The sequence below is a fragment of the Saccoglossus kowalevskii genome, chromosome 18, assembly GCF_978046115.1.
Source record: "Saccoglossus kowalevskii chromosome 18, keSacKowa6.1, whole genome shotgun sequence".
Taxonomy (NCBI): domain Eukaryota; kingdom Metazoa; phylum Hemichordata; class Enteropneusta; family Harrimaniidae; genus Saccoglossus; species Saccoglossus kowalevskii.
In genome coordinates, this window is record NC_140658.1 from 5819282 (window position 1) to 5846844 (window position 27563).

The window sequence follows — 27563 nt, forward strand, 5'->3', positions numbered from 1 at the left end:
TACCAAGCTAGTCTGGCAACTTTGTGGGAACACAGATGATCATAATCCATATTAAATTCCCCGACTCCTGCAATGTTACAGCAAATCAGTGTGGATGGCTTCTCAATCTTTGGTTTTCACAAAATAGACTCAATTTGGAAACAAAGCTATAACAGGTATCTATGGAAATTTTCTGAACAATTTCCGGTAACCAATGCTCCTTCAATACGACACAACCACTTTCATAGCAGTATATATTTAGGTATTTGTAATTAAATGTTTTCACAATCAAACAGCCATTCCTAAAGAGCAGTTGTCGTCGCACCATGCATGTTTGATAACATTTGTGTTGAAAATGGAAATCATGACTACGATAGGAGTTTTGACCTGGGTGCAGTGTGCATGAATTACCACTGCCGACTCCTTCGATATCTTCCAATCACCAAAGAAATTATCTAGTTGAAGCATAGTAATGTATCAGTTTGTGCTCTGCATAACAAAGTCTAAATTTTTGTTTATATGAGGCGCATGTGACGACCACAGCCCTTCAAGGCCGTTTTAGCCAAATTCACATGTTTGTTCCAAAAGACCACACTCTGAATGCCATTGGTGGCGCAATATTTTTTTTAAACACAAGCAAATAGATTTTTTTGATGATCCATACAAAGAAATAAATTGCAACAGTGCATTGTTTTCCTTTGGACCAAAAACAACTCTTTAGGTAGACCTAATATAATTAAAGTATAAAGAAAAAAATTTCAGTCAGTTTCCAGTATAATTTTTCATGCTGTACAATGGAAAATTTTCTCGCATAATGCATTGCATGTGTGCAGTGACCAGTAGAACAATTCAACTCACACTGCCTAGCATAAAGATGTACAAGCAATTGTAGACAAAAGAAATTGAGAGCAAGTTTGAATGTTTTAATAGAGTATTTAATTATTTACAGTGGTGTCTTTCCATTAACATATAAAGATTCTTTCAAACCAATCATACTTCTACAAACAAATCATTTTAAAGAGAAACACCAACAAATACTGAAACTGTTGTAAAAAACTGAGAACTGAATTTATTCAATGTATCAAGCTACCACCACTGAGACCAGGTTTCCAAACACATCATTCCGAATCAGAATTAAAACATTTGTATACCCAAGTTTCACCTGCTACTGTTCATCCCCTACAAAGTACACAATTCATATATGCATGTGCAAGATCCATGTACCCTTTCTCACAATTGGACAAGATCCATGTACCCTTTCTCACAATTGGACAAGATCCATGTACCCTTTCTCACAATTGGACAAGATCCATGTACCCTTTCTCACAATTGGACAAGATCCATGTACCCTTTCTCACAATTGGACAAGATCCATGTACCCTTTCTCACAATTGGACAAGATCCATGTACCCTTTCTCACAATTGGACAAGATCCATGTACCCTTTCTCACAATTGGACAAGATCCATGTACCCTTTCTCACAATTGGACAAGATCCATGTGCCCTTTCTCACAATTGGACAAGATCCATGTACCCTTCCTCACAATTGGACAAGATCCATGTGCCCTTCCTCACAATTGGACAAGATCCATGTACCCTTTCTCACAATTGGACAAGATCCATGTACCCTTTCTCACAATTGGACAAGATCCATGTACCCTTTCTCACAATTGGACAAGATCCATGTACCCTTTCTCGCAATTGGACAAGATCCATGTACCCTTTCTCGGAATTGGACAAGATCCGTGTACCCTTTCTCGCAATTGTACAAGCTCCGTGTACCCTTTCTCGCAATTGTACAAGCTCCGTGTACCCTTTTCTCACAATTGCACAAGATTCATGTACCCTTTCTCACAATTGCACAAGATCCATGTGCCCTTTCTCACAATTGCACAAGATCCATGTGCCCTTTCTCACAATTGCACAAGATCCATGTACCCTTTCTCACAATTGCACAAGATCCATGTGCCCTTTCTCACAATTGCACAAGATCCATGTGCCCTTCCTCACAATTGGCCAAGATCCATGTACCCTTTCTCACAATTGGACAAGATCCATGTACCCTTTCTCACAATTGGACAAGATCCATGCACCCTTTCTCACAATTGGACAGGATCTATGTACCCTTTCTCACAATTGCGCAAGATCTATGTACCCTTTCTCACAATTGGACAAGATCCATGTGCCCTTTCTCACAATTGCACAAGATCTATGTACCCTTTCTCACAATTGGACAAGATCCATGTGCCCTTTCTCACAATTGGACAAGATCCATGTACCCTTTCTCGCAATTGAACAAGATCCATGTACCCTTTCTCGCAATTGCACAATAATTTTTGGAGTGGGGGGGGGGATCTATTGATCAACTGGTCTTGGTGATTAATTGCGATTTCATCTGCCTGGCATCAGTTCTCATTTTTTCCAAACCAGCTAGAAGTGTTCTGCCTTAAAAACACATGGAAAACAAAATATAGTCCTGCTCATACATTTCACATTCACGCAAAAATAATAAAAACGCTAGCATACAACGTCTTCCTAGAGTGGCTTTCCAGAATTTAAATCTGAATAACCAAAGCTCATAGTAGACCTTAAATTGATGCATAAGTAGCCTCTTCCAAGGACCAAAATATACAATATAGCAGAGGATACAGAAGAAAGCATAAACCTTGGAAGAGGCTATTTGCCACGGGAAGTCATGTCTCATTCCAACTGGTGCACGCAAACAATCTCGCATTCTCACACTTTCACTTGCTTTTTATAAAAATAAATTAATCTGTTTTGTATGTTTTGTAAACAACTTTGCCAAAATTCTTAGAAATTTACACTTGCTCTGTAGTGAGCGGCTGCCAAATGTGGCATTGATCGGTTGCCAGTAACAGCAACCATAAAAAAGAAAATTTGTTAAGTTGGAGTGACCATGAACTATCCCTTTGCTAACATCTACAATAAAACCCTTTACAAATACTGACACCTCCCTCTGCAAAGTCACAGGGTTGAGCAAGACACACTGAGTGGGTTGTTCCACCCTGATCCCAATATATAGTAGTGGAAGGATAAGCAGAGAGGTGCTAAATATAATACAAATTAGAGAGCAGTTTCTTAAATTATTTCAGTTGTTTTTAAGGAATGAACTTGGGTCAAATGATAAAGGAATAAAAGCATTTCTTGTTTTCTGTATAGTTCAGTAAAAAATATTGCATTGACTAAGTTTCCCAAATTTACACGCCAAAAATTAAAATGTTTTTCCCTTTTTCTGACTGCTGTTCATTCCTCAAGAATTTGCTTAAAAAGCTCATGTGATAATACTTTGAAAATGCATAGGTGTTCACTGAGAAAATCAAAATTCATCTCCATTACTATAATATAAAATTAGTAAAATGAAATGATATCCTATGAATTTTCAAAGACATAAACCAACACCCCTAACTACACAGTAGAATAACCCTGCTTCTGTATTTAATCAAATAGGACAGTCGTGGCATGGCTTCATCTCAAGGGTGTAGAACTTGAAGGTGAATATGAAGATTGTCGAAAAAAAAGCAAAATTTTTGGGTTAAAAAAATCTAACAAAAAAAAATGATTGATACACTAGGTACAACGAACATCTAAATTGCGAACGAAAAAAATAATAATCTGTATGTACACTTGTATTGCCGACTGCCCATCTGCACCACTGGGAATACATGACCCTTAACTTCCTGAAAACAGGTTATGAATAATATTAAGATCCCTAAGTACCTGATAAAAACTTCACTGGACTGAAATTGCAAATGTCTTGCCTACTCGAATAAATTTTGTTTTTTTTTAGTAGATAGAAAATACAAATTAGCGTAATGAGCATTTACGATAATATCTCGATTTGTTTTTGCTGTAAAATGACTACCATAAAAAAACAAACAATTTACATTGAAGACATGTCAATTTCCACAATGACAATAAAACAATAACTGGCAATGTAACATTCCAAATGAGGAATTTATATATTCAAAATACATTACATTTTTTTACTTTTATACTACCACTTTGTATATCTAGTTTCAAGGCTTATTCGTTGAGACGTTGGATGAAAACGTCAATGTACGACGATGTGGTATATAAAATAACTCGTACTTGTTAATATGTAGTACAGCCCACAATGGTGACAAAGATATTCTAAAACTAAAACTGTGCTGTGCTGTGCTGTGCTGTAACCAGAACAATCCTATACAGCAAGGAGATTATACGATGGAATACCAGTACTGATAGAACAGGGAACCCATCATCAGGTTATATTTACAGAATTAAAATTCATTTTTCAATTCAGCTGCAACATTATTACAGCGCGTCTTGTTTGATGATTGGAATACGCTTACAATAAGTCTCAACGCACAAAAAACAAACTTTTCATCACTGGCTTTGGACGTTATTTGTTCAGTAATAAATATATTGTGACATTTTATTCTTGGTTTCAATTCCTCTTAATAATAGAATGTAGCAAGTTTTGGGTGGTTAAGAAAACGGGAGGAGAGGCAATGAGGGGTGATAATCTTTATATAGTACATTGTTCACATGGCAGTTATGTTTATGTACATCAGAACAGTCTCACACAATCTCTCGTCACATCAAGATGCTATTTTTTTCTCCGAACAGGTCTTTTTATTTTCCTGGCACCCGGTGTCCCCGATGCACTGAACATATTGCTTGAAGCAGCAAGGTTGGCACTGAAAACAAACAACACCATTTTGGTTATTGCAGAAAACTGTATACAGAGTGAACTTACAAGCTACAAGCTGGGTTTTTCAATTTACAAGCTTTGCCTTTATGTATGTATATATATATATATGCATATGTATACCTGAAATTGAAAGGTGCTGGTGAACTTCCTGCAGCAGTGAAATTGAATGCCTGGTTACCCGTAGAACCTCCGGGAGTAGAGAACGTGCTTGGTGCTTGCTGTGGGGCAGCTGAGTCATTGGTTCCACCGAACTGAAATACACCAGTACCAGCAGCAGCACCACCAAGGGTGCCAAATCCTCCACTAGGATTGGGTTGAAATGCAAATCCTGATAAATGTATAATGAGAAATATGTATAGTATATAGTAGGGGATAGGTGGTTAATTTCAATGCGTTGGTATTGTAGGTTTTTCCACCACAGATTGATAATTTTAATCTAATTTACATTGAATTTAAGAGGAAAATCAAGTACATGTTACTAGGCATTGTGGGTATCATTTAAACATGTGCATGTCACTAGCCATAGTACCCATCAGTTAAACATGTACATGTTAATGGTCACTGCACACATCAGATAAACATGTGCATGTCACTGGCCATAGTACACATCAGTTAAACATGTACATGTTAATGGTCACTGCACACATCAGATAAACATGTGCATGTCACTGGCCATAGTACACATCAGTTAAACATGTACATGTTAATGGTCACTGCACACATCAGATAAACATGTGCATGTCACTAGCCACAGTACACATCAGTTAAACATGTACATGTTAATGGTCACTGCACACATCAGATAAACATGTACATGTTACTAGCCACAGTACACATCAGTTTAAGTCTCATGAACAAATTTCTATGATGCAAGGTTGTTTACGGCTTCTCACTCAACCTACATGCTGATGCATGCAGATCAAATCATGATAATGATTTTTATTTAAACACCTCAAAAACAATCATAATTGTAAATGACAGGTGTGGCTATGCTCAAAATAATTTGAGTATCATGAGGGTTTATATATACACACAGTCCATTTGGAGAGAACAATGAAGTCTGATAGATGACATTTACTTACCACCAGCAGAGGCTGCAGACGTGTTTTGTTGTGAACCAGCAGCATTAAAAGCCCCGGCACCAAACATGTTTACTGGAGGGGTTCCAGAGGAAATACCACCGAACGGTGCTGGAGTTGCTGATTGCTGGGTTGGTGTGCTAACAGACGTATTGTTAGTATTGGCAAATGTACTTGCACCAGCAGAAGAACCAAACCCAGTGGTTGTACCAGCTCCAAACGCAGGGGCACTACCTGCCCCAAATGCTGGCAAGGCACCACTGTTGGCAGATTGTTGTCCAAATGGTGTAGCAGAAGGAAATACTGAGGTAGCACTGACATCCGTGGATTGCTGAGTAGCGCCTGCACCAAAGCTGAAGTTACCAGAGGTGGAGCCAAATCCTGATGTAGAATTTCCAAGAGCAGGGGACCCGATTTTTAATGCTCCTGTTGCGGCAAAAGACACTGCTGGTTTGTTGGTATTTGCAGAAGCACCTGAACACAAGAAAAAAAAATACAACCAATTATAACAGAAAAATCATGCCTGTTCTTGCCTTACGAACAAGATTATTAGTTATAATATAGAAAAATAAATGCAAGATGCATGATATTAATATTTTAAAAGTCCTGAAAGTGGAGCAATCTCGAGTGCACTCAGAATGCAAAATCACAAGCTTTGTGCTTTACAGTTGCTTTAACCTGCTAAACTTGTTTGTCTACCACTCAAAGTTAAAGCAGCCAAAATATTGACACTCTTCAGTGTGCTATACGGAGATTTCAGTCCCACCCTTTCCTTTCTGCTTACTCCATATCAAACTTACCTGTGAACATACTTAATTGAGTTGCATTGAAACCCCCCGTTGGAGCTGAATTGAAAGAGAAACCCGCACCACTGGCATTCGGTGTGGAAGCATTGGTTGTAGTTGAATTGGTGGTTGATGTGTTATTGCCACCTGGAAACAATGACAGGTGAGAAATTAGCAACCTCAACCTTAGAGTCTTAACAAAGTTTGAGTCAAGCATGATATGACATGACAGTTCTAGGCAGGGGGGGATTGGCACGAGAGGGCGCCATCCGATCTGAATGGAACGTTTCGACGTCAGTCGTCCGTAGCCATCGTCAAAGCAACAACGAACAGATGAAATAATTTCAGCAATTTCTTTACAGAATAATCCTCAACAAAACTTAGAAACATTTCATAGACAACTACAGGCTCCAAAATTGTTGTTTACTGCAAAACAATTCAACCGACAACCAGTTTGACGCCACAATTTCTTGCTGGAGCCCGAGTTCTACGTGTGATTTTATTGCATTCAAAACTGTTCCATTTCAAACTGCGCATGCACACACACTGTGGTTTCTCAAAATGCATACTAATTAGGTAACTTGTCACTGATAAAAGTCACCGAAAACATTTTGAGCAATTTTGAGCAATAGTACTAGAGTGAAATTTAAACGTGCCTCTGCATTCTCCATGAATTTCGTAACTTGCTATGATCATGGTAAAGAGAAAACCTATGCTTACTTTCAACAGTTAGCTGGAGTCTGATCGTAAACGTGTCTCAAAAAATACCTTTACATCATTTTTCCGATTATTTTTTCAGCTCGTAACGATAGAATCAGTCAATTTAGAACTAACATGTATGCTATCGGAAAGCATTTTGGCACAATATTACTGAAAAAACAAGTTTTTCATTGCTCATGAATATTAATTCATGCAAATGAGGCGATTATTTCAACCAATCGTGTCATGCAACTCCCCCCCTGGTTCAAGGGTAGAACGACGGAATTAAGCTTACCAAATACAAATGGTGATGAGGTGCTTTTCTGACTGCTTGGTACGATACTGCTAGAAGTGGTGGTAGCTTGAAATCCTGCAGCTGTACTCTCTCCTGATGGCGCACCAAACATGTTGGCTACCTTAGGAACAGCATCTGTTAAACCAAGTTGAAATTTGATGTTACTGAAATAAAGTTTACACATACACAGCTGTTTTCCAAATCTAAATCAAAGCCAAAGGGTCGCACTACAACATCGGAAAATCTCTTTCGTGTTGCACTCAACATGAAACATTTAAATGTAAAAGCTATGTAATTCAAATATGTTGGCACCATCCAGCATTTTGATTACCAACAAAATTAAAAAAATAAATGCATATTACATTAAATATACTGAGTATTTTGAACAGTTTGTTAATTGACTAATTTTTCAACCAAGAACCAAATAAAGACCTTTCACCATTCCCCAGACATCTAAATTAGAGAGGCCTATTCAAGAGTTTTTACGGTAACTAAATCAATCATGTATAAATAAAGAGAATCCACTGATATTTCATCCATGGTAGTTCACTTACCAGATTTATTCTTGTGTTCAGTCTTAACGGCTGTGAAGTTAAATCCACCAGCACCAGTAGCAATGGGCTGTACTGCAGTTTGGTTACTCTGTGTACTACCAGCATTGAATACAAACCCTGTAAATCAAAGCAAAGACATGGTCACTGACCTGATACAGGTGGTTAATGTGAAAAGATTCGTGCGGACAGAATGAGGACAGCAACTCTATTTTTTTACTCACCAGCTGATGGCGTAATTGTAACATTTGGAGGAGCATCATTGACTTTGCTATTAACACCTAGAGAAAGAGCAATTAAATCATTGAGCTCCAATCATTTCCTTAAAGTAGTCTATAAAAGGAATACTGAGTTTCAACTCAAGTGATGATTACAATACATCCAAGTCTGAGATGTAATTTACTATAACATATCTCAGGAGGATTACATTGAGTATGTGCAGTTTGAACCATTCTTCAACTAAATTGGTTCGATGCCAAAAATGCTCCAGCATTATAGAGGGGTATTTTCAATTGTTTTTATTTTTGTAATAATGACATTATGTCATTTATATAAATAAAAACCATAAATTCATTGACATGGGCAAGGTGTAAAATGTAATCATCTATTTAATTGTCCGTAATTTATACAAAGATCTTATTTTTTGTAAGCGTAAAAGGCATTTTCCAAATTAAATGTTGTAATTCATACGCAATTTCCAATTTTGATTCTTAAAAACAAAAATATTATAAAAATGTAAAATGTAATTAGGAATTTGCTTTATCTGGAAAGTGTAAAAACCTATTTTTTACTGTAAATGGAACTTTCATTTTATTTCCTGTAAAAACGTAAAATGCTGTTTTTATTTTCTGTAACCTGTATCAGCTACCTCCCTCATTATACATTGTCAAACAAAACTCTGAAGCCACAAAATAATGCTAATCTTCACCCATGCCAATTATTATACTTAAAGAAATAAATAATACCGTAAAATCTGTATTAGAAGCTGCATCCCTTATAGAAGTCGCACCCATTCGTTTTGAATAATTGAGAACCAAACATTCACAATTTCTCATATGTGTAGATGCTCTAATAGAAGCTGCATCCCTTCTGTTGCATTGTACCATTTTAATAGAAGCTGCGGTTTCTAATACAGATTTTACAGTATTTAGGTAAAACATTTGTAGACTAGGCAAGGCAAGCCAGACACTCAGATGTCATCAAACCTGAATATACAGTGTAAGGTTTATTATTTTGAAGTAAATTTGAAAAGTTGGCAAAACAATGAAATCAAATGCTTAACTCCACAATTACCTTCTTTTTAGTTTTGATGCAGTTAGCAAAATCAAACCAGTCAACAATTAAACCTTTTTGTATGGAAACTCTGAAAAGACTACGTAAATAAAAAAACAAAAACAAGAAAGAATATACAAATTAGTGGATAAAATCCTACCAGATGGGAGTGGTTTGCCGAAACCAAACGCTGGTTTTACTTCGTGACTTGCAGGAGTTTCTTCCTTTTTGATATTTTGCCCAGCCACAGATACACTGCCAGACTGAGGAGGTACAACACCAAAGTTGACTGCAGGAGCCACAGATACACTGCCAGACTGAGGAGGTACAACACCAAAGTTGACTGCAGGAGCCACAGACTGTTTACTTGTTGCAGCACCGGCATCAAATTTGAATCCTCTAGTTTCCACCTTGCCAACTTTCACATCAACAGCCCCGCCCACATCAAGCTTTTTGTCTTGAGACTTGCTTCCTGACACATTATGGGCAAAGCTGAAACCAGTTGATTCATTGGTCTTCTGTACCCCAAAGGCAAAAGTAGTTACAGCTGGAATAGGCTCAGTTTTTTGTGACGTAAATGATGATTTAAAGGTATCACTTCCTGGTTTCGCAACAGAATCTTTGCCAGTGACAGTTCCTAGTGTAATGCTTGGCTTTGCAATGTCTGACTGTTTAAAACCCAACAATTTGGAGCTGTCTGAAGGTGCATCAGATTTTGTTTCTGAAGCCTTTGCAATCTTTGTAGCTAACCCAGCTAAGGGTGTAGTGACTGGAGCTGGAAAAAAAATATAACTTTTCTTAGTATAAACTGGATACAAGTAAGGGACATGAGTTCGCTTTATTTATATAATTTTTACATTATAGGGAGTGTCTGTATGCACAAGAGGGGAGATAAATTAACACTATAGCACAACAAGGTTAAAAAGAAATGTCAAACTGAAAGACACATCAGAGGGATGGACAGCACATGGAGAGATTCTTACCTTTTGGTGGACTACTGAGTGTGGGTTGAGTGCCTGGTTTAGGTGCTTGACATGCCACACATTTATGATCAGTTGTTTTGTTCTGAACCATGCACGTATCACATTCCCACACCTCAGCGCTGACTTTGTACTTATCAAAACCAACATTGTTAGCACCAAATTTAAACTGCACAAATAAAAAAAATAAAAAATCATAGACTGACAAAATTTCATTTAAAAAAAATTGAAATCTTGGTAGACTTCATTATTTACATACAATGCAGTACCACCCAAAAATCAATGGTATGTTATTTTATACCATAAACCAGTCAATCTAATAGCATGAGTTAGCTGCAAAACTTGAAATACAACTGTCTACAACTGTCAATGTTCAGAGTGGAGGTGTCTACTACTCTAACCAGCTGAGACAAAGATTCTACATGCAGAATATCTTGGAAATCATGAATAATATAACAAGGTTTGATTACTCAGCACAAATGAAAAATTCTTAACAAAAACACCAACAGACAAACTCGCGCTTACAACTTGCACTTTAGTCACATTACGAGAAAGGCAAACATGGACAAAATTAGCATTCCATGGCAACCTGTCTAAAAAAATTCAGGTCATAATCGAGTCACAGTACAAAAAGTACAGGCAAGGCAAGAAATATTCATGTCCAGTTGGGATTATGTGTGACAGACAAGGGTGAATACAATATATCTTACTTCTGTTTTAGTAGAGTCTTTCGTATTTGCTTTATCATTACCATTTTGACCAATTGTAGATATCCCTGTTGATGACGAACTACTTGGTGCTCCAAATGAAAACGACGGCGTTTTGCTTTCTTGCTTGTCACCAGGTTTACTCTCACCACAAGAGACACACTTGGAAACTTCTGGTTTGTTATTCACCATACAAGTCGGGCATGCCCACGACCCAGGCACTGATTTAAATATATCTCCAAAACCCAAAGTTTTCTGCGTTTCATTTGAAGACTTTACTCCAAAGCTGAACTGGGGAGTACTACTGTCCTGTTTAGCACCAGGCTTGTTGTCACCACAGGCGACACATTTGGAAACATCAGATTTGTTATTAACCATGCACGTTGGACAATCCCATGACCCAGCAGAGGATTTAAACTTATCCCCAAACCCTGATGACACAGTTACTTTTGCTGGCGCTCCAAACGAGAACTGTGCAGTAGAAGTTTCAGTTTTTTTTCCTGGCTTACTGTCCCCACATGCCAAACATTTGACAGAGTCTGCAGTGTTATTAACCATACAAGTTGAACAGTTCCATGATCCTTCTTTCGGTTTAAATCTTTCTCCAAACCCTGACGATGTCGTTCCAAACTGAGGCTTTTTGATGTCCTCCTTTGTACTGGGATTACTTTCACCGCAAGCAACGCATTTGGAATCTTCTGTGTCATTTGCAATCATGCATATTGGACAATTCCATGATCCAGATTTTCGTTTAAACTTATCACCAAAACCAAATGATGTCTCCCTAGCTGGAGTAGACTGAAAAGCAAATAAATTATTTTCGTCAAATATCTGAACAAATATCCTGCAAATAATTAAGGTTATTACGAGGATACCGCAAAGTATGCATGAAGACAGTACAGCGCAGCGGAGGACGATGTGACAGCGTACTGACTGAGTGCATACTTTGAGGCATCCTCATAATATCATTAATATACATCTTTTCCTTCCAAGGATACACCATGAGAATGCCGAAATCCAAAAAGTTTAGAACAGAATCAGCGAACTACTTTGTGCAGAATCTGGTCAAACCCTGGTGGCAGCCATGTTTGTTTTTATTATTAGAAGAGGCTTATGCACATAATCATTCCATATTTGGAATTCGCATTTCCTTATATGGTAGGATGAAAATGACCCGTAAAATTCTGCAAAATTACGGCACGCTGTCAGGTGTATAATAATTGTATTTATATCAACATCTGTCGATGGCTGCCCAACAAAAAAAATCACAACATTACAAAAGCTGCACCATAAAATTGATTTTATGCTGAAAAACTAATGTTGTAGAATTTCGAAGTGTGCCCATGCAGTGGTGTTGATTATAATGTACAAGCTCCTGATCACAAAAACATATTTTTGACGTCTGCAAACATGATCTAAACTGATGTACATTCTTAACAGACAATGAAACTGAGGTATACACACCTTGCTGCCGTCAACTGCCAGGGAAGAGTTTGCACTTGCTACAATAAAATATAAAACTAAACTTATTAAAAATACTTGTTTGCATGCCATGACACATACTATAGTACTCGACAGCATTAGTGCCAATGCTCGGCTAAGCACCCACTTTTGGGACATTTCTATTTTCGAGTTCACTTTTAGCTAAGCGCCCATCACTTTCAAAATGCCCCTGATTCGACTGTAATCATAAAACTTGTTTTTTGATTATTTTTTTAATTTTTCCAAATACTGGTAATTGTTTTTATATGATACAGAGTGGATATTGACCGCAGTAAATACATTGTGAATGCGTAGACCACTGTAATTGTGTGTAAACTTGGCTTTGACAATGACCCGTTAATGAAAGTAAAATGCGATAAATATTTCATGCCATATTCAGTTTACCTATCAAAAATTGCTAGTTACCAGTTTTTTAAAAAAATCATGCAGTTTATTCGCCGAAATCAATTCCAACAGATCGTACTGTAACATCGATAATTTACTTCCACACTGCATTACCAGAAAATCTTGAAAAATTCCTGAAGAATTGCATGTGTACAACACAGCATTTTGATTGGTTAATAACAGACTTGACCCATTGGGTCAAAGGACAAATCGGTCAAGAAAACGTCATGGCGAAAAGTGATTTTCATAGAGAAAATCCAACACATTCGACTATGAAGATAATGAAGATTTTGACTTTGACTGTGTTCGAACAGACTAATATTTTTAATCTTTTAAATTCAGGTGGTACGTAATTAAGATTGTAATAAAATGTGCATATTTTTTTTGGGCCCTTTCTGTTTCTTTATTGTAAAAATCAACTAATTTTGTAAACCCCCCCCCCCCAAGTCGCAATATCCGCCTCAATTTTTTAAGTTGAGGACACTGGGCGCTAACACTGTCGAGTACGGCATAACACACACACAAATTACAATTAATGGCAAACATACTATGGGTATTATATGTACCATACTTACTTTATTAGCAGTGTACACACTTTTGAGAATGAAAGATGTGTAAGTAGTAAAAATATTTTAATGATCCACTACACAATGAAAGTAATTTTTGGTTTACAAATTGCAGATGGGCTTGTAAGAACAGAAATACAGTACGAGTGCAACAGTGCAGTAACACAAATTTAACTACAGTCAAACCTGTGTTAACGACCACCTGTGCAGAGCGGCCACCTGCTCATAGCGACCACCTTAGTACAGTCCCTTCACAATTTACACGTTAAAGACACTGGATATAGCGACCACCTGTCCAACGCGACCAGCAACCACCCTATTGTAGACCTATTCACACTTTAACCTTTGTATAACGACCACCAACATTTCCATCAGACGGTATCAGCAAAAAGACAATACCTACTTGCGAATCGCTAACAGGAAAGTGGCCATGTGTTACGTTCAGATTACCGAGTACGCAATCTTTAGGGCTAAGAGACAGGGGTGACCATCGCAACTTGGTTTGTAAAGTTGCGAGAAAGTAAAAACAAAAAGTTGAATATCATCTTAATGTAACGTCTGGAGACTGGCAAATTTTAACAACAAATTAGAACTGTTTCATTTAAAGTTTGAAATGACAAACTAGCTTGTTTCCGATCGGTACTACACTATCGATCCCCAGCCGGCCAGCGACACTTCTGTGGACTGTCTTGCACATGAAGAGCAAATTCCTCCAGTGTTCTCCACAAGGGGTTTTAAGCGGGCGGCCCGCCCATCAAGTTTTACGGCCGCCCAGTAGCTCTCAACACCCGCCCACCAACGTACATCCAGCTGAAATTATTTGTAAAAGCTTGCATTGTTCTTCCCAAGCCTAAACAAAAGAGTAGTTGCCCAACCCTTTATTTTGCTATTGTTTCAAGAGTCCAAACATAAACAATGTCCATTGGACGTCTGCAAGCAGTTATCAAGTGTATTCATGGCAATGTGTCAATCGCTTGAATTCATTGTCGCCCGACATTGTTGCCACTTATTGCTCACAATACGCAACTACAGTGGTTTCAATTTACAGCTGTATTTTTAATAATCGTCTTCCGATCACGAAAGAAAGAAGTAAATACGAACGAAATGTATATGCACAGAAAATAAACAAATATATTAGCAGATTGCATGTAAACTCGAACAAAAATTTAAATTCTAGCCGTATTTACAACGTTCGCTCGATTTTCATTGTGAAAACAGCATGGAGAAGGCAAACTGATGACCTTTTGGCCTACCCCATTCAACGACTGTCTGCTACCCACCGCTGTTGGCGCTGTAACGATTTAGTATCTAAGTTGCATAGGGGAACAGCGCATTCTGGGTGTTTGTGTACTGAATTCGGAAAGCGGTAATAAACATCAAACATGGCTGCTGGGTTAGTTTACCGCGAGTATTTGTAATTGAATAATATTTTAGTTATCTTTTCCACGTACTTTTTTCAATTTATCTATTTTTTATGTCTAATCTTTCGAGAACATATCAGATTCTTTTATTTTGCCGATTGCTAGCATTTTTTTCTTGAATTCCAAAACAATGTGTGAAAACGCAACGTATCGTGGCCGTACATGCGTAAATGCATCTTACCGTCTGTCGGCACGGGTGAGTACTGATGCCACAAATAAAAATGTTATGGATTTTGTTTTGACAAATTGTCCGTTTTGAATTCGTGGGCAAATCATCTCGTATGTTTTCTACATTATAATAATAACTTTATTACACTACTATGCCATCAGAGGGCGCAGTATGGTAAATAAAATACAAATCATAAGAAAAAATACAGTAGCTAGACTATAAGATAAAATTAAAAATAAAAGATGTTAAAAGCTTAATAGGAAAAACAAATTAAGGATAGTTACAGGATTCTCCCAATGTAGAGGTGATAGCTATCATATACCTGATTTCTGTTTTGCCTTATTTAGAAACTTTGCCAGGGGTATGAAGCACGTCATTATTTTAATGAAATTATCTGTTTTCTTTAGTTTATTTTTAATTCCTATTTCCTGAAACAGCTCCCCTCTTTCTTTATTGAGAAATTCACAATCTAGGATAAAATGTTGTTCGTCCTCAACTGAATTTGTATTACATTTTTTACAAAATCGCTCATCCGCAGGAATTTTTGGTCGTTGTTGTCTGCCTCTTTCAATTTCTAAATCATGATCACTAAGCCTAAAACGATAAAATTGATTACAGGTGTGTTCAAGATCATTGTCATCTTTTAATAAATCACAAGCCCAGATTTCTGCCCCGTACATTAAAATTGGTGAGATTAGTTGGTCAAATAACTTTAAACACAGTGAAGGGGACACCATTTTGTGATTTAATATGGTTCGTCATTGCTTTGTTTTTTAACATTAATAAATTTGATTTAAATTTTCCATTTGGTGTGAATATAGTGCCTAAATAACAGAATTCACCCACTGCTGTAATATTTTGGTTATTAATTGAGAAATTTTGATTTTTAAGAATTCTGTTGCCAGTATTAAAAACCATCACTTTTGTTTTCTTTACGTTTACTACAAGGCTCCATTTTTCACAATAGTTGGCTAGTTTATTTAAACAATTTTGTAGACCTTCGGGAGTCTTAGACACCAATACTAAATCATCTGCATATTGGATACAATTTATATGTTTTTTACCAATCGAGACTGGGTCATCATCCTTTTTACCAAATAAATCGGGTAGGTCATTCAGAAATATATTAAATAGTGTTGGAGAAATATTGCATCCTTGCTTAACACCACATAACTCAATTATGTTTTGTACTTGCTCTTGGTTACTCGAATTGCATTTCATGAACGCAGAATAATTTGCGAACGCATAAATCACCGATTTCAAACTTTTTGCATTTCGTAAATATTGATAGTGACCAATCTGTTTGTATTTCAAAAAATTGTAACATGTTCCAATTAAATTAAATTAAAAAGAGAATAGTAAATAACTTAGTGTGTATTGCAGTTCATGTCATAAATGCCAGAATGCTGTATGTAAATGATATGCAAATTAATATGCAAATTTATGCTAATTAGACCGCCCACCAGCTAATTTGGATTGTGGAGAACACTGTCCTCTCGTCTCGAAAACAAAATAAACAAGTGAACCAGTTTTATTAAATGAGAGATGTTTTATTTACCTTGTCGACATGAAATATCCAAACAAAATTATAAAACATTTGTTTATTTCGTTTTCATCGCGGGATTGCAAAATCCAACCTATTTTGGCCGCCATGTTGTTTGTTGTTGATCATTATAAATTATGCTAATGAAGCTAGCGCATGGGCAAAACGTATTGTTATTGAAGGGTCATCTCAGGGTTATTCTCAACGAAAGATGTTTTCTATTTTGATCCTCTTTTTTTTTATAAAAGGTAATATCAATAATTCGCAATCGAGAAAATTCGTTGCGTTTGGGCAGTTTTGACACGTCGATGCTTGCAACAAATAACTGTAAAATTGCATGTACGATCATCGTGTTTCATTTCCGGTTCGTTTGACTTTCTGATTCAACACCGACAGTTGGAGCAATCGTTACGAGTTTGGTAATTTTTGTTTATTACCAATGCTTCTTCATTTTTAATGCTTGTTTGTTTTTTCAAAAACGGCAACTTTGCCTGTGCATTTTGTCACAGTGTACAATCGACAATACTAACGATGGGGCTGATTACCGCCTGTGATGGAATATGTGTAAGAGACTAGGGAATAAGACTGCACGGCGAGAGTGTGAAAGACCGAACTGAAACGCCAATGCGGCCGATCGTTGACAATCGTTCTTATGCATTAAATACACGAATGAATCCATGGGCAGAATCACTTGGTTCCAGTGAATTTACATGATATAATTTGTAGTAAAAAATTAAAGCTTTGTAATTAAAAATATAAAAATGAGTGACTTTTTTTAAAAATGACCTGTTCATTGTACAATGTGTAGGTTTGCTTTTACATAATGTATGTTTTACTTATGATCTCCTTTAAAATTCCCGCCCTAATTAATATTCATGATTGAATGAATAAATTAGGCCACCTCCATATAAAGACCACCTGTCTATAAAGGACAGTTTGGCTCAGTCCACTGACTGTCCTTTATAGACAGGTTTGACTGTATATTGAAAACTACACAATATTTTTACTTTTCATGATACAGGCAACAACATACTGTCAACACTAGTTGGGATAAGCAGACTGAGCTAGAGATTTTGCTTTGTTTCAAAGATGATCAGATCAACTTACCAATTCCCAGCACTTCTAAACAACTACCAGTTTTCAATTGTTTTGCTGGCTGGAATAAACCACCTCCTGTATCACCATCTTCATCTTCTTCCTCCTCCTCCTTCTCCTCCTCCTCTTTGTCCTCATCCTGCTGTTTACGACTAACTGGGGATGCAGACTGGAAGATGTTACCGGATTTTACGTCATCTCCAAAAGGAGCAGGGTTAGGAGCACTGAACTGAAACATGGGCTGTAACAAGAGACAAATGTAGACTCCAAATTTATAAACAATTCTAAATGCAACAAGCATTGACAATACACAGCCTCAGTGTTGTTGTTTTTTACCATTAGTCTACCTGTGTGTGTAAGTACAAAGTAATATGTGAAGTGTTCTACAGTAACAAGAAAAGTTCACATAGAGTGAAGACAATGAATTACAGCTTAGATAAAAGAAAATATTCTGAAACAAGGCACACCTGTTGGTTATCTTTTGCGGTGATTTCGTCATCCTCTGCCTGTTCCTTAGCAATAGGAGATGCAAACTTGAATGCTAAATCTGATTTAGTTGAACCTACTGCTGGAGTTGACGTGATCAATCCAGATGTACGAGAAGATGTTGCGGTTGAAGGAGTTGGAGCTGACAAGCCAAAGCTGAACTTCGGAAGTGATTTGTCTTTAGATAATGGTAGCGGCACATTAGTGGGAAGGTCAGGTTGTTCAATCTGTAAGAAGAGGAAGCGAGGTGAGATGAGATGACAGGGATAAATGGATGAATGACTGTTTGGTATATTGCAGAGCTACACTGAGGTGTAGTCGATCGTGAGGGAAATGTTATTCATTAGAGATTGGTGCTGCTGTGTGTGATTCGTAGTTTCTACATATTCACAAAGAGATGATTTCTCTAAATTCATGGTGAATACAGGTAAGTGCGGCCCACTTGTAGCTGACATACCCGTAGCAGAGATTTTAAAATGATGCGGGGGGTGAGCAATATTTGAATTCAGTTTTACTGGAAGCACCTCAAAAGAATGGACTGTCCAATGAATTGTGTCCATCGATAATACTTCCAATTTTAACAAAGCGAGTCGTATATCAAAGTTAAAAACAAATCTTTGGATCTTTTTAGGTATGGAAGATTAAAATTAAAAGACTGTAAAATACATTATTTATTTTCACTGATTTTAATATGTAAAATTTAGAAAAAAAATGTATTTGCTGGATTTTATTTTCAATAAGTAATAGTTTCCTGTGTGTAGACAGTAAGTAACAACCCCCTAATAGCATCTGATCATCTTTGATTATCAGTCTTCTTCCATCAATGTTTTAGCGGATTTAAAAAGACATCATTTTTATACCTCTTGTACTTCCTCCTCTTTACCAGCAGAGTAGTGCAGAGTACTTCGACTTCTCATCTTTCCACCACTTTTAGGGGAATCAAATTTTGGACTGGTTGGTTTTTTAGTTGTCACAACAGAGCTTGGAGGGGAAAAACTACAGGATACAAGACAAGATCAGACTTTAATCAGAGAAAATATGGTTATACAAAATTAAAACGTATAATAATCAGATATATCAACCAGAAGTGACTGATGTCAAGTCTTGCTGGATACTGTGAAATACTTTATTTTAGCTGGAATTAATTTTCGCTGAAAAGGCTTTTTGGGTGTTTTGTATGGAATTTATTTTTACTGATTTTTGATGAGTTGAATGCGAGACGTAGGAAAAAATTTATTTTCACTGAAGCAGCACTTCAGCAAAGATAAATTCCAAGCAAAAATAAAGTACACTACAGTATAAGGGAAATTATAGACACAACTCACCTAGTAGTGTTCTTGGTTCCCTCTTTCATAGAAAATGATATCTGAGAAAAAGATCAATAAATTAAACAGAAACAACCAACCATATTATATTACATTGAACTATGTTTGAGGTGAAGGTGGGTGTGCATCAAGGCTCGGTACTATCACCATTGATATTTGCAGTTGTCATTGATGTAGTTACAGAGAGTGCAAGAGAAGGGTTGATGAGAGATATGTTGTATGCTGATGACTTGGTCTTGATGGATGACACAATGGAGGGATTGATGGAGAAGTTTGTAAAATGGAAAAAAGCATTTGAGAGTAAGGGTTTGAAGGTAAATCTGGGAAAGACAAAAGTGATGGTGAGTGGGACGGAGGAGAAAGCTTTGGTGAGTAAGGTTGACCCATGTGGCATGTGTGGAAAGAGGGTAAAGGTAAATTCAGTGCGGTGTGTGAAATGTGGGAAGTGGATACATGGGAGATGTGCAAAGACAAAGAGGGTGACCCAAAGATTGGCAAGGGATTTTGCGTGTGGAAGATGTAAGAACGGAGTTGGAAGGGTGGTGGAACAGGAAGAAAAGTTGTGTGATGAGGTTGAGACAGTGAAGGAGTTTACATACCTGGGGGACAAGGTAAGTGTGGGTGGTGGGTGTGAGGCGGCTGTGACAGCTAGAGCAAGGTTTGCTTGGGTGAAGTTTAGGGAATGTGGAGAGCTACTATATGGGAAGAGATTTCCCTTGGAGATGAAAGGAATAGTTTATAAGAGTTGTGTGAGATCAGCATTGCTGTATGGGAGCGAGACATGGTGTTTGAGTGAAAATGAGTTGGGTATTTTAAGGAGGACAGAGAGAGCGATGGTGAGAGTGATGTGTGGGGTGAAGTTGATGGACAGAAAGAAAACTGAGGACTTGATGCAGATGTTGGGTTTGAAGGAAGCGGTAGATCGGTTGGCGAAGGCAAATGGGGTACGTTGGTATGGGCATGTGCTGAGGAGGGAGGATGGGCATGTATTAAGAAGGGCCCTTGATTTAGAGGTGAGCGGTCCAAGGAAAAGGCCAAAGAAGACGTGGAAGATGCAAGTGGAGGAGGAGAGTGGGACGGTTGGGATGAGGATGAGGGATGCTTTAAATCGTGCAAAGTGGAGGGAGGGGGTAAGAGCAATTGCCACTAGTTTAAGGTGAATCCGGCCACCCTCGTCTTCGGGGACCAAACCGGATTTAAAACTCTGGACTACTACTACTATGAGATAATTAAGACCATGTTGTGTGGTCAAATCATCGACTGTGAACATCATGCAGCAACCTGTTGAATCTCAGACTAATGTGATTTATATGAACACTAACATTTTTGTCTTTTTAATCAAAACGTATTTCAACTTGTAGGTAAATAATATCGATTGCTTTAAGAAAGTCATGAAGCTAGACTGCCTGTCACTTAATTTGACAACCACAGAAAACATACATTCCCATTCTACTCCTCATTATTTTACAGATTAAAGTACAAATCCAAGTTTTATATAGCATACCGTTTTAGTTGATTCAGGTGGTTTACTTGTAGGGGGAGGTTGTCTATTTTTGGCGATGCTGGCTTGTAACGGTACACGAAGGCCATATACAGGTGGAGCTCGTCCTCTGAGGTCAGGTCGCGTTGAAAAACTACTGCCTGGGGTTCTGCTGGCATTTCTTCCAGAAGGCTGTAAGCGTCAACAACAAATTTGATTAATCTTGTTCATTCTCCATATTGTGATGGTCTCTCTACATAGATTGTTTTCAAATGTGGTCTGAGCAACCAACAGCAAAACAGAATATGTGCTACCGTACAAACGATCCACGTCAAGCAAAAAAAAACAAGTTTTAATGTGAGCACCCTCTATTATACCACGTAGATTTCAACTGGGACAATTGGTTTGCAGTCAGTGAAATCTGTATTTTGAAATTCAACTACCAGCCTAGAATTACAAAAACCTGGGACTTTTTCCTTCAAGTAAAGAGGACGTGATAAATTCTTACTGTAAATGATAATGATGATGGTGTAATTGGTATACGTCTGGCATCTGACAATGGCGTGGACATCTTTTCTAACGTTTCCAATATTCTCTTGGCAGTCATACTGGTCACTCCGTAATCCTCTGATGTACTGTTTACAGGTTTGGGTCTCATTTGTCTCTTTACAGGTTGATACACCTGCAATAGATTACACGTGTTCAGTGAAAAGAAATATTTGCCTAACAGACTTAAAAGCTGCTTTAGGCATCCTAACAATGATGGTCTACTTGTATTTATATAGTGTAATTCTCAATTTCGGGAGAAGAGTGGGGATTTGTCAGGGAGAGATGCAAATCATAGGTGTGTTTGTTAATTAAGTTAAAATTGTCTAGTTAGACATCAAAATGTTTTCTATAATTATTATTCAATTCGCTGTATTATTTCTGTGCAGCAATAGCTTTGATGTTTAGTTTAGATTATTTGTATTCCTATTATATCTTAAATTGCTTTTGACCTATGAAATTATTACCGCGATCGGTGATTGGTTTAGAACCGATCTATCACAACTTGACTTTTGTGTCATGTGTCACTTGAGGTCCTCGCGCCATTGTTATCGTTATTTTTTTTTCGTTTTGTTGTTGTTTCAAGCGGATGTCGATGTTTCCATATCAAAGTTCAATAAATGTCAATCCTGACATGAGACGTTCCGACTTCGTGAATTGTTCCGACATATAGTGTACAGTGGCTATACTTCGAGCCAAATCACAGCCACAGGATTTAAAAGTTACAAATAATTCCATACATACTTGTAGGTAAAAAGCCAACAAATCTTTGTAGTTGCATTATCGCAAATAAAAAAATAGCTCCAAACTAGGTGAAAACAAAAATTACACACTAGGTCTTTACTCTATGTAATGATAACTTGTACACTGATATATCACAAGTTTACCTCGTACGGGGATGTGCGTCTTCTCTTGGCTGATGCCCTTTGAGTTGAAGACCCACCAAATGTAGTCTTCCCCGGATAGAATGATGATGTACCAGGAGTAGCAGATGACATGCTGGCATTAGATGACCCCTATAGGTAAAATAAACACGTCAGTCACTGTTCTTCATTGATAAAATTCTCTCAAGTTTCACGAGACAATCCGAGAAACATTTCTTTGGTTTCTTCTTGAGATAAAATCACAAAAGTTCTCACTGAATGAAACATTGGCTAGACTGTTCATGATGCACCACAAGGACATAAATTGGATGAAAGTTATTACTACCAATCCCAGTTGGTCTCATAAGTGACTGTATTGTACTAATACAAAAACTGTCACATGAACATGAGATAAGTTTTCAATTGAAACTTTGCACTGTACATTTTTGAGTACTGGTATCCTTGTAACAATTTGTTGTTCAATTCATAAGCCAACATGCTATTTTTTTTTTGTACTACCAATGCACAAAGAACAATTCCACTCCACATGCAAAGAAACCAAGATGAGTCCCGAGAACTCACAGTAACTCCTTCACTCAATAGTATTCTAGCAGCTCAGTAACTATAGAACACATGGTCAAATAAATGTATCACCTTTCTCACAGTTTTTAAATGCAAGACATATACGAAGAAGTGATAATACTTACATATAATGGTGACCCAAAGTAGGACACATTGAAAGATGGTTTAGTTGCACTTTTAGTGGCACTTTGTGGTCTGGAGACACCGGGAGTGTTTGTATTAATTCTTGACCATAGACTACGACGTTCCTCTTTTCGGGTCTTCTCTGTGTAACAAAGATAAACAGAGGAAATTTTAAGTTACCAGGAAAAACTGCAAACGTGCAAAAATTACACCAAGGTGCAGAAATTTGTGAAAAAGGCAAATCTATTTTTTTTATCACCACAGATTAAGTACAGTAACAGTTTTAAAAGAATGACATTTATGTAATTCCTTGAGGTAGAGATACAGTTTACATGACAGGTATTTTAATTCGTTAATTAGGAAACCAAGATGACCTCCGTTATCCACAAAACTATATATTTTCAGGAAGCTTATTGTATGAATTGTAAATTTTTTTTTATGGACACTGTAATTTGAAAAATGCACAAAAATGTGCTTTTTTGGTCAAAAGTGATTTAAAAAAAATTAGCTTCTAAACCATGCTTCTGTTTTCTGTCAAAATTGGTTTATGGGTACATCTGTTTACTATGAAGAAAGTGCCGTCTTGAAAACTGTCTACCAGTTGTCAATTTTGCAGGGCAGCAGTTCAAATTTCACTACTTCAAGTTTATGCATAAATTAGCACCCAGGCTAATTGTCTGTACGATTGTTGTAACACTGTTCAACCAAAAACAATGCCCCGAAGGCGTTTTGAAGATAAGCACATTGTCGATCATTTGTGAAAATTTCAAAACAAAAGGTCAAAGCGTCTAGGAGCTATTTTTTAATGTTCTGGGATGTGCACTGAAAAGAAGCCGAGATAATTACTAATTTGCATAACAATTCACTCAGTAAGAAGTTTGCTAATACTCACAATTAAAATGGATGTAACAGTTCCAAATTTAAACCTATTATTTTTTTTGTAAAAAGTTAAATATAGTGCATAACATGGATATCCAGTCATAACTTTTTTCACCATGTTTTTTTATTATTTATGTACAGCCTTGCTAAATCTTGCTAAGCATTCAAAAGAGAGAATGTTTGCACCTGTTATCTATATTTTAAAATTGTTTTTTGAGTATGTTCCACCATTCACAATTCTACAAAATTTTAACAATCTATAGCCAAGACTGTTTGGATAATAAAAAGCAAAAAGAAAAAAATTTCACTCCCAAGTGCCCACGAACCTGCATCTCTACCTTAAGTTGTATTTTTTCATCCAAAAAATAATTCATTGATGAAAATAAATTCAATGCCATAAAAAACATTAACTTTCATTTCATCACAGCATGAAATCTACACACTTCAAATCAATAGAAACATGGGAGGACTACTATGTCAATAAAGATGTAGCAACTATAACAGTCCACATATTGCCAGTTAAAAAGCAGAAGATATCTTGCTGTGGATCATGTAAGAAGATAATAAAATTCACACAGAACTGAAGCAGTGTACCAGTGATAATATATATAGAAACTTTTTTAGGATAGAGACATAAACAGCTTTAATTTTGAGAGAGACAAATTACCATGATTTTTAAGTAAAAAACAAACATGGGTTGTATGAAATTTTGTCCGTATATCCCCATAAAATCATCAAAGTGTGTAATAGTACATTGTTTACACAAAATTTGAAACAGCTTAATGGCGCTATAAGAATCAGATCAATTACCATAGTTTTATATCACAACCTGATAAGTAGCCAATATCTACAAGGTTTTTGGCATACTTTAGCTGAGCTATGCATTCACCTTTCTGTACACTGCTAGCTTCTGTGAGTAGTCTTCTTTCCGTTCTTTCGTTGTAGTCTCTTTCCGTTCTTTCTTTGTAGTCTACTTTATCCACATGTGGTACCAATGATGAACACCCACTGGTAGACACCGAGGTTTCTGAGGCAGAGTCTTCCTCTGTGAGCAGCATACAAGAATATTACATACAGGATATTGGATAAGTGGCGAGAACAATTTTATTCACTATTTACCTACCCCCTTAAAAAGTGTTGAATCTGACACTTTGTGAGGGAGGGGGGGAGGGGGGATTCATCTAAGAATAGAACCTTCAACTATTTAGCATTTTTAGTAGCATTTTTTTTTTGCTGATAGATTCTTATTTTCACTTATTAATTATTTAATTATTAAAGTATATGCTCTGTTGCTACCACATAGCAAAACAAAGATTACGCTTAATGTATACTGGGTCATTTAAATATAACTTATTTTGACCATAGACATACATGTACCTGTCCTTCACATAGGCCCATGCACTATTATAACTAATATTATAATTGAATAAGACTAGTTTGTTGAAGGGGAAAAACAAAATAGACTTCCATTACAGCAAGTTTATGTAGCAACTTGTGCTAAAATTAAATAAACAATACTTGAGTTATTGAGTTTAAACTAATTATACAATTAATGTAGACAACACATCCATGTGTGTAGTACATACCTTTCTCAGTCTCTTCCTGGTCTTCTGTTGTCAATTGCTCCTGCTCAACATCATGGGGAGAGCTTGTCCTCGGTTCATACCTTCTGTTAGGAATTAGTAAAGGTGATTTAAAATCTACATTCTGTCTTTGGTTTCGCGATGAACCATATTCTTGTTCATTATCATCAAACTCAGGTGGTATCGGAGATGCTAGCCGTTCAAAAGAAACCTGTCTTTTGATGTGAATTTTGTGCGGCCCTGGTTCTACTACGTCGTCTTCTTGCTTAGCATCTGGCAATGATGGTGTCCATATGTTGGTCAACCATGATGGAGTGAGATGGCTAAGCGTATCTTTTACTTTACCAAAAATAGATTGCTGAAAACAAAAATAATAATTAGGACATAATACATTGAAAATACCTTCATTAGGATAAATAATAATTTTATCATTGAGCTGCTTATCATATGCTGATATTTTTGTTCCCGAGCAACAAAGACTCTTTTTCCCTAAAACCGAGAATTTCCCACTTGTCGCTGATTGGTGGGTAAAAGGTCATTTCAGGACAGTTCCCACTTTATTAGCCAATCAGCGACAAGTGGGTGCTGTTTTTACTTTTCAATCATTTTCCATGATAACGACATAGAGCATGTTATTCCAAATTGATTTTACTGTTGAAAATGCAGAGTGTTGATTTCATGAAATTAGTGTCTTCCCTTCTCGTACCTTTGGTACTCGCTGTAAGGGCTTGCAGATGTTAATACTGACTTAGATATGTTACAAACCATGTGATTTAAATTATGTCACACAGCTTCATGATTGTTCTATGGTGCAATCCCAGGATTCACATTTAACCATTATAAAATGATCTGACATTTTTCAGAAAGGAAATCATTGAATCACACCTTCAAGTAACACCTTGTTTTCATTCATTGTTCAAATTTATTAATCAGTAATAGTAGTACATAATTAAAAAACAATTAACTCCTTACTTAATTTTACCGAAAATTGGTTAAACAATAACATGCAAATAATAATAGCAAGTAGACAAATATAATCTGGTTTGAATAGCGGGAAACGCATTATAACGTGATGACAATTACTGAGCTGCTGCCCCGGGCTACTGGTTAACTGTCTGCATCAACATCATGTCCATTGACACACACGCTGTCTCGCATAGTAGATGCATTAGATTGATTCCTCGCTGATTCAACGTCATAATTTAATAAGACGATTTGAATGTGCAAATTTAAGAAATGAAACGACAGATTTATCTGGCACGATAGCCCAATAATGATTGAATGCAATATCCAACGACAATCGAACAGTAGCGACGTACCGTCGCACATGTTCTCATTCATGATTGTCCCAACTTCGAAACGGACGGCGGTCGCAGCTGTGAAACAATACATGTCATAATGAATATTCGCAATTTACTTGCGTTGTGGACATCAATCTGAACACATCTACTTGACATAAGCATTGATAGCTTGTAATCAATGTAGGCAACATCGAAAAAGATGAGCTCGACAAAAACGTGACCGATAGGTCAGAATTTACCTTCGGCGCCCTTGCGTATGGTTTCTTCGACGGATGTGATCTTCTAGAGCGAATTTTACCACCACCAGGGTTCGACATTGTTCTGCAGTGATGAAAAATCCGCAAACTATGTCAAACGACCACAGAGACAATTCCAAACGCGTTAAATTTCCGAATAAAGACGCATGAATTTCGAAAGTCAGAGTAATTTCAAAGTGGATTTACTAAGATGGCGGCATTTCCGTTTGGTTTCTGATTGGTCTGGTAATATCATGTGACACTATTAGACGAAGGTGGATTTAAACAAAAGAACATAATTTTAAACCGCTTGGTGGCTTTTTATTCAACAAGCAATATTTTGATTCGACATGTAATATCAATATACATTAAAACCCAACATGCATGGATAGATACAATCGCCATGTTTAGTCACAC

The 27563-nt window shown here is 36.9% G+C and overlaps 1 protein-coding gene across 1 annotated transcript; it reads right to left on the minus strand.

Annotated features, from left to right (window-relative positions):
• Positions 1-892: 892 nt before the first annotated feature.
• LOC100373369 (uncharacterized) lies at positions 893-27399 on the minus strand. Its single transcript, XM_085493198.1, has 22 exons — positions 27150-27399; positions 25613-25967; positions 24916-25071; positions 23150-23289; positions 22467-22595; positions 21542-21715; positions 21058-21225; positions 19554-19594; positions 19089-19224; positions 18210-18455; positions 17755-17983; positions 12526-12563; positions 11065-11859; positions 10358-10523; positions 9535-10149; positions 8327-8383; positions 8106-8222; positions 7552-7686; positions 6573-6704; positions 5776-6246; positions 4814-5021; positions 893-4679 (listed from the first exon to the last, which is right to left on the minus strand). The coding sequence occupies exons 1-22, from the start codon at positions 27225-27227 to the stop codon at positions 4589-4591; spliced, it is 4677 nt and encodes a 1558-aa protein (XP_085349324.1). The 5' UTR covers positions 27228-27399; the 3' UTR covers positions 893-4588.
• Between the last annotated feature and the right edge of the window lie 164 nt (positions 27400-27563).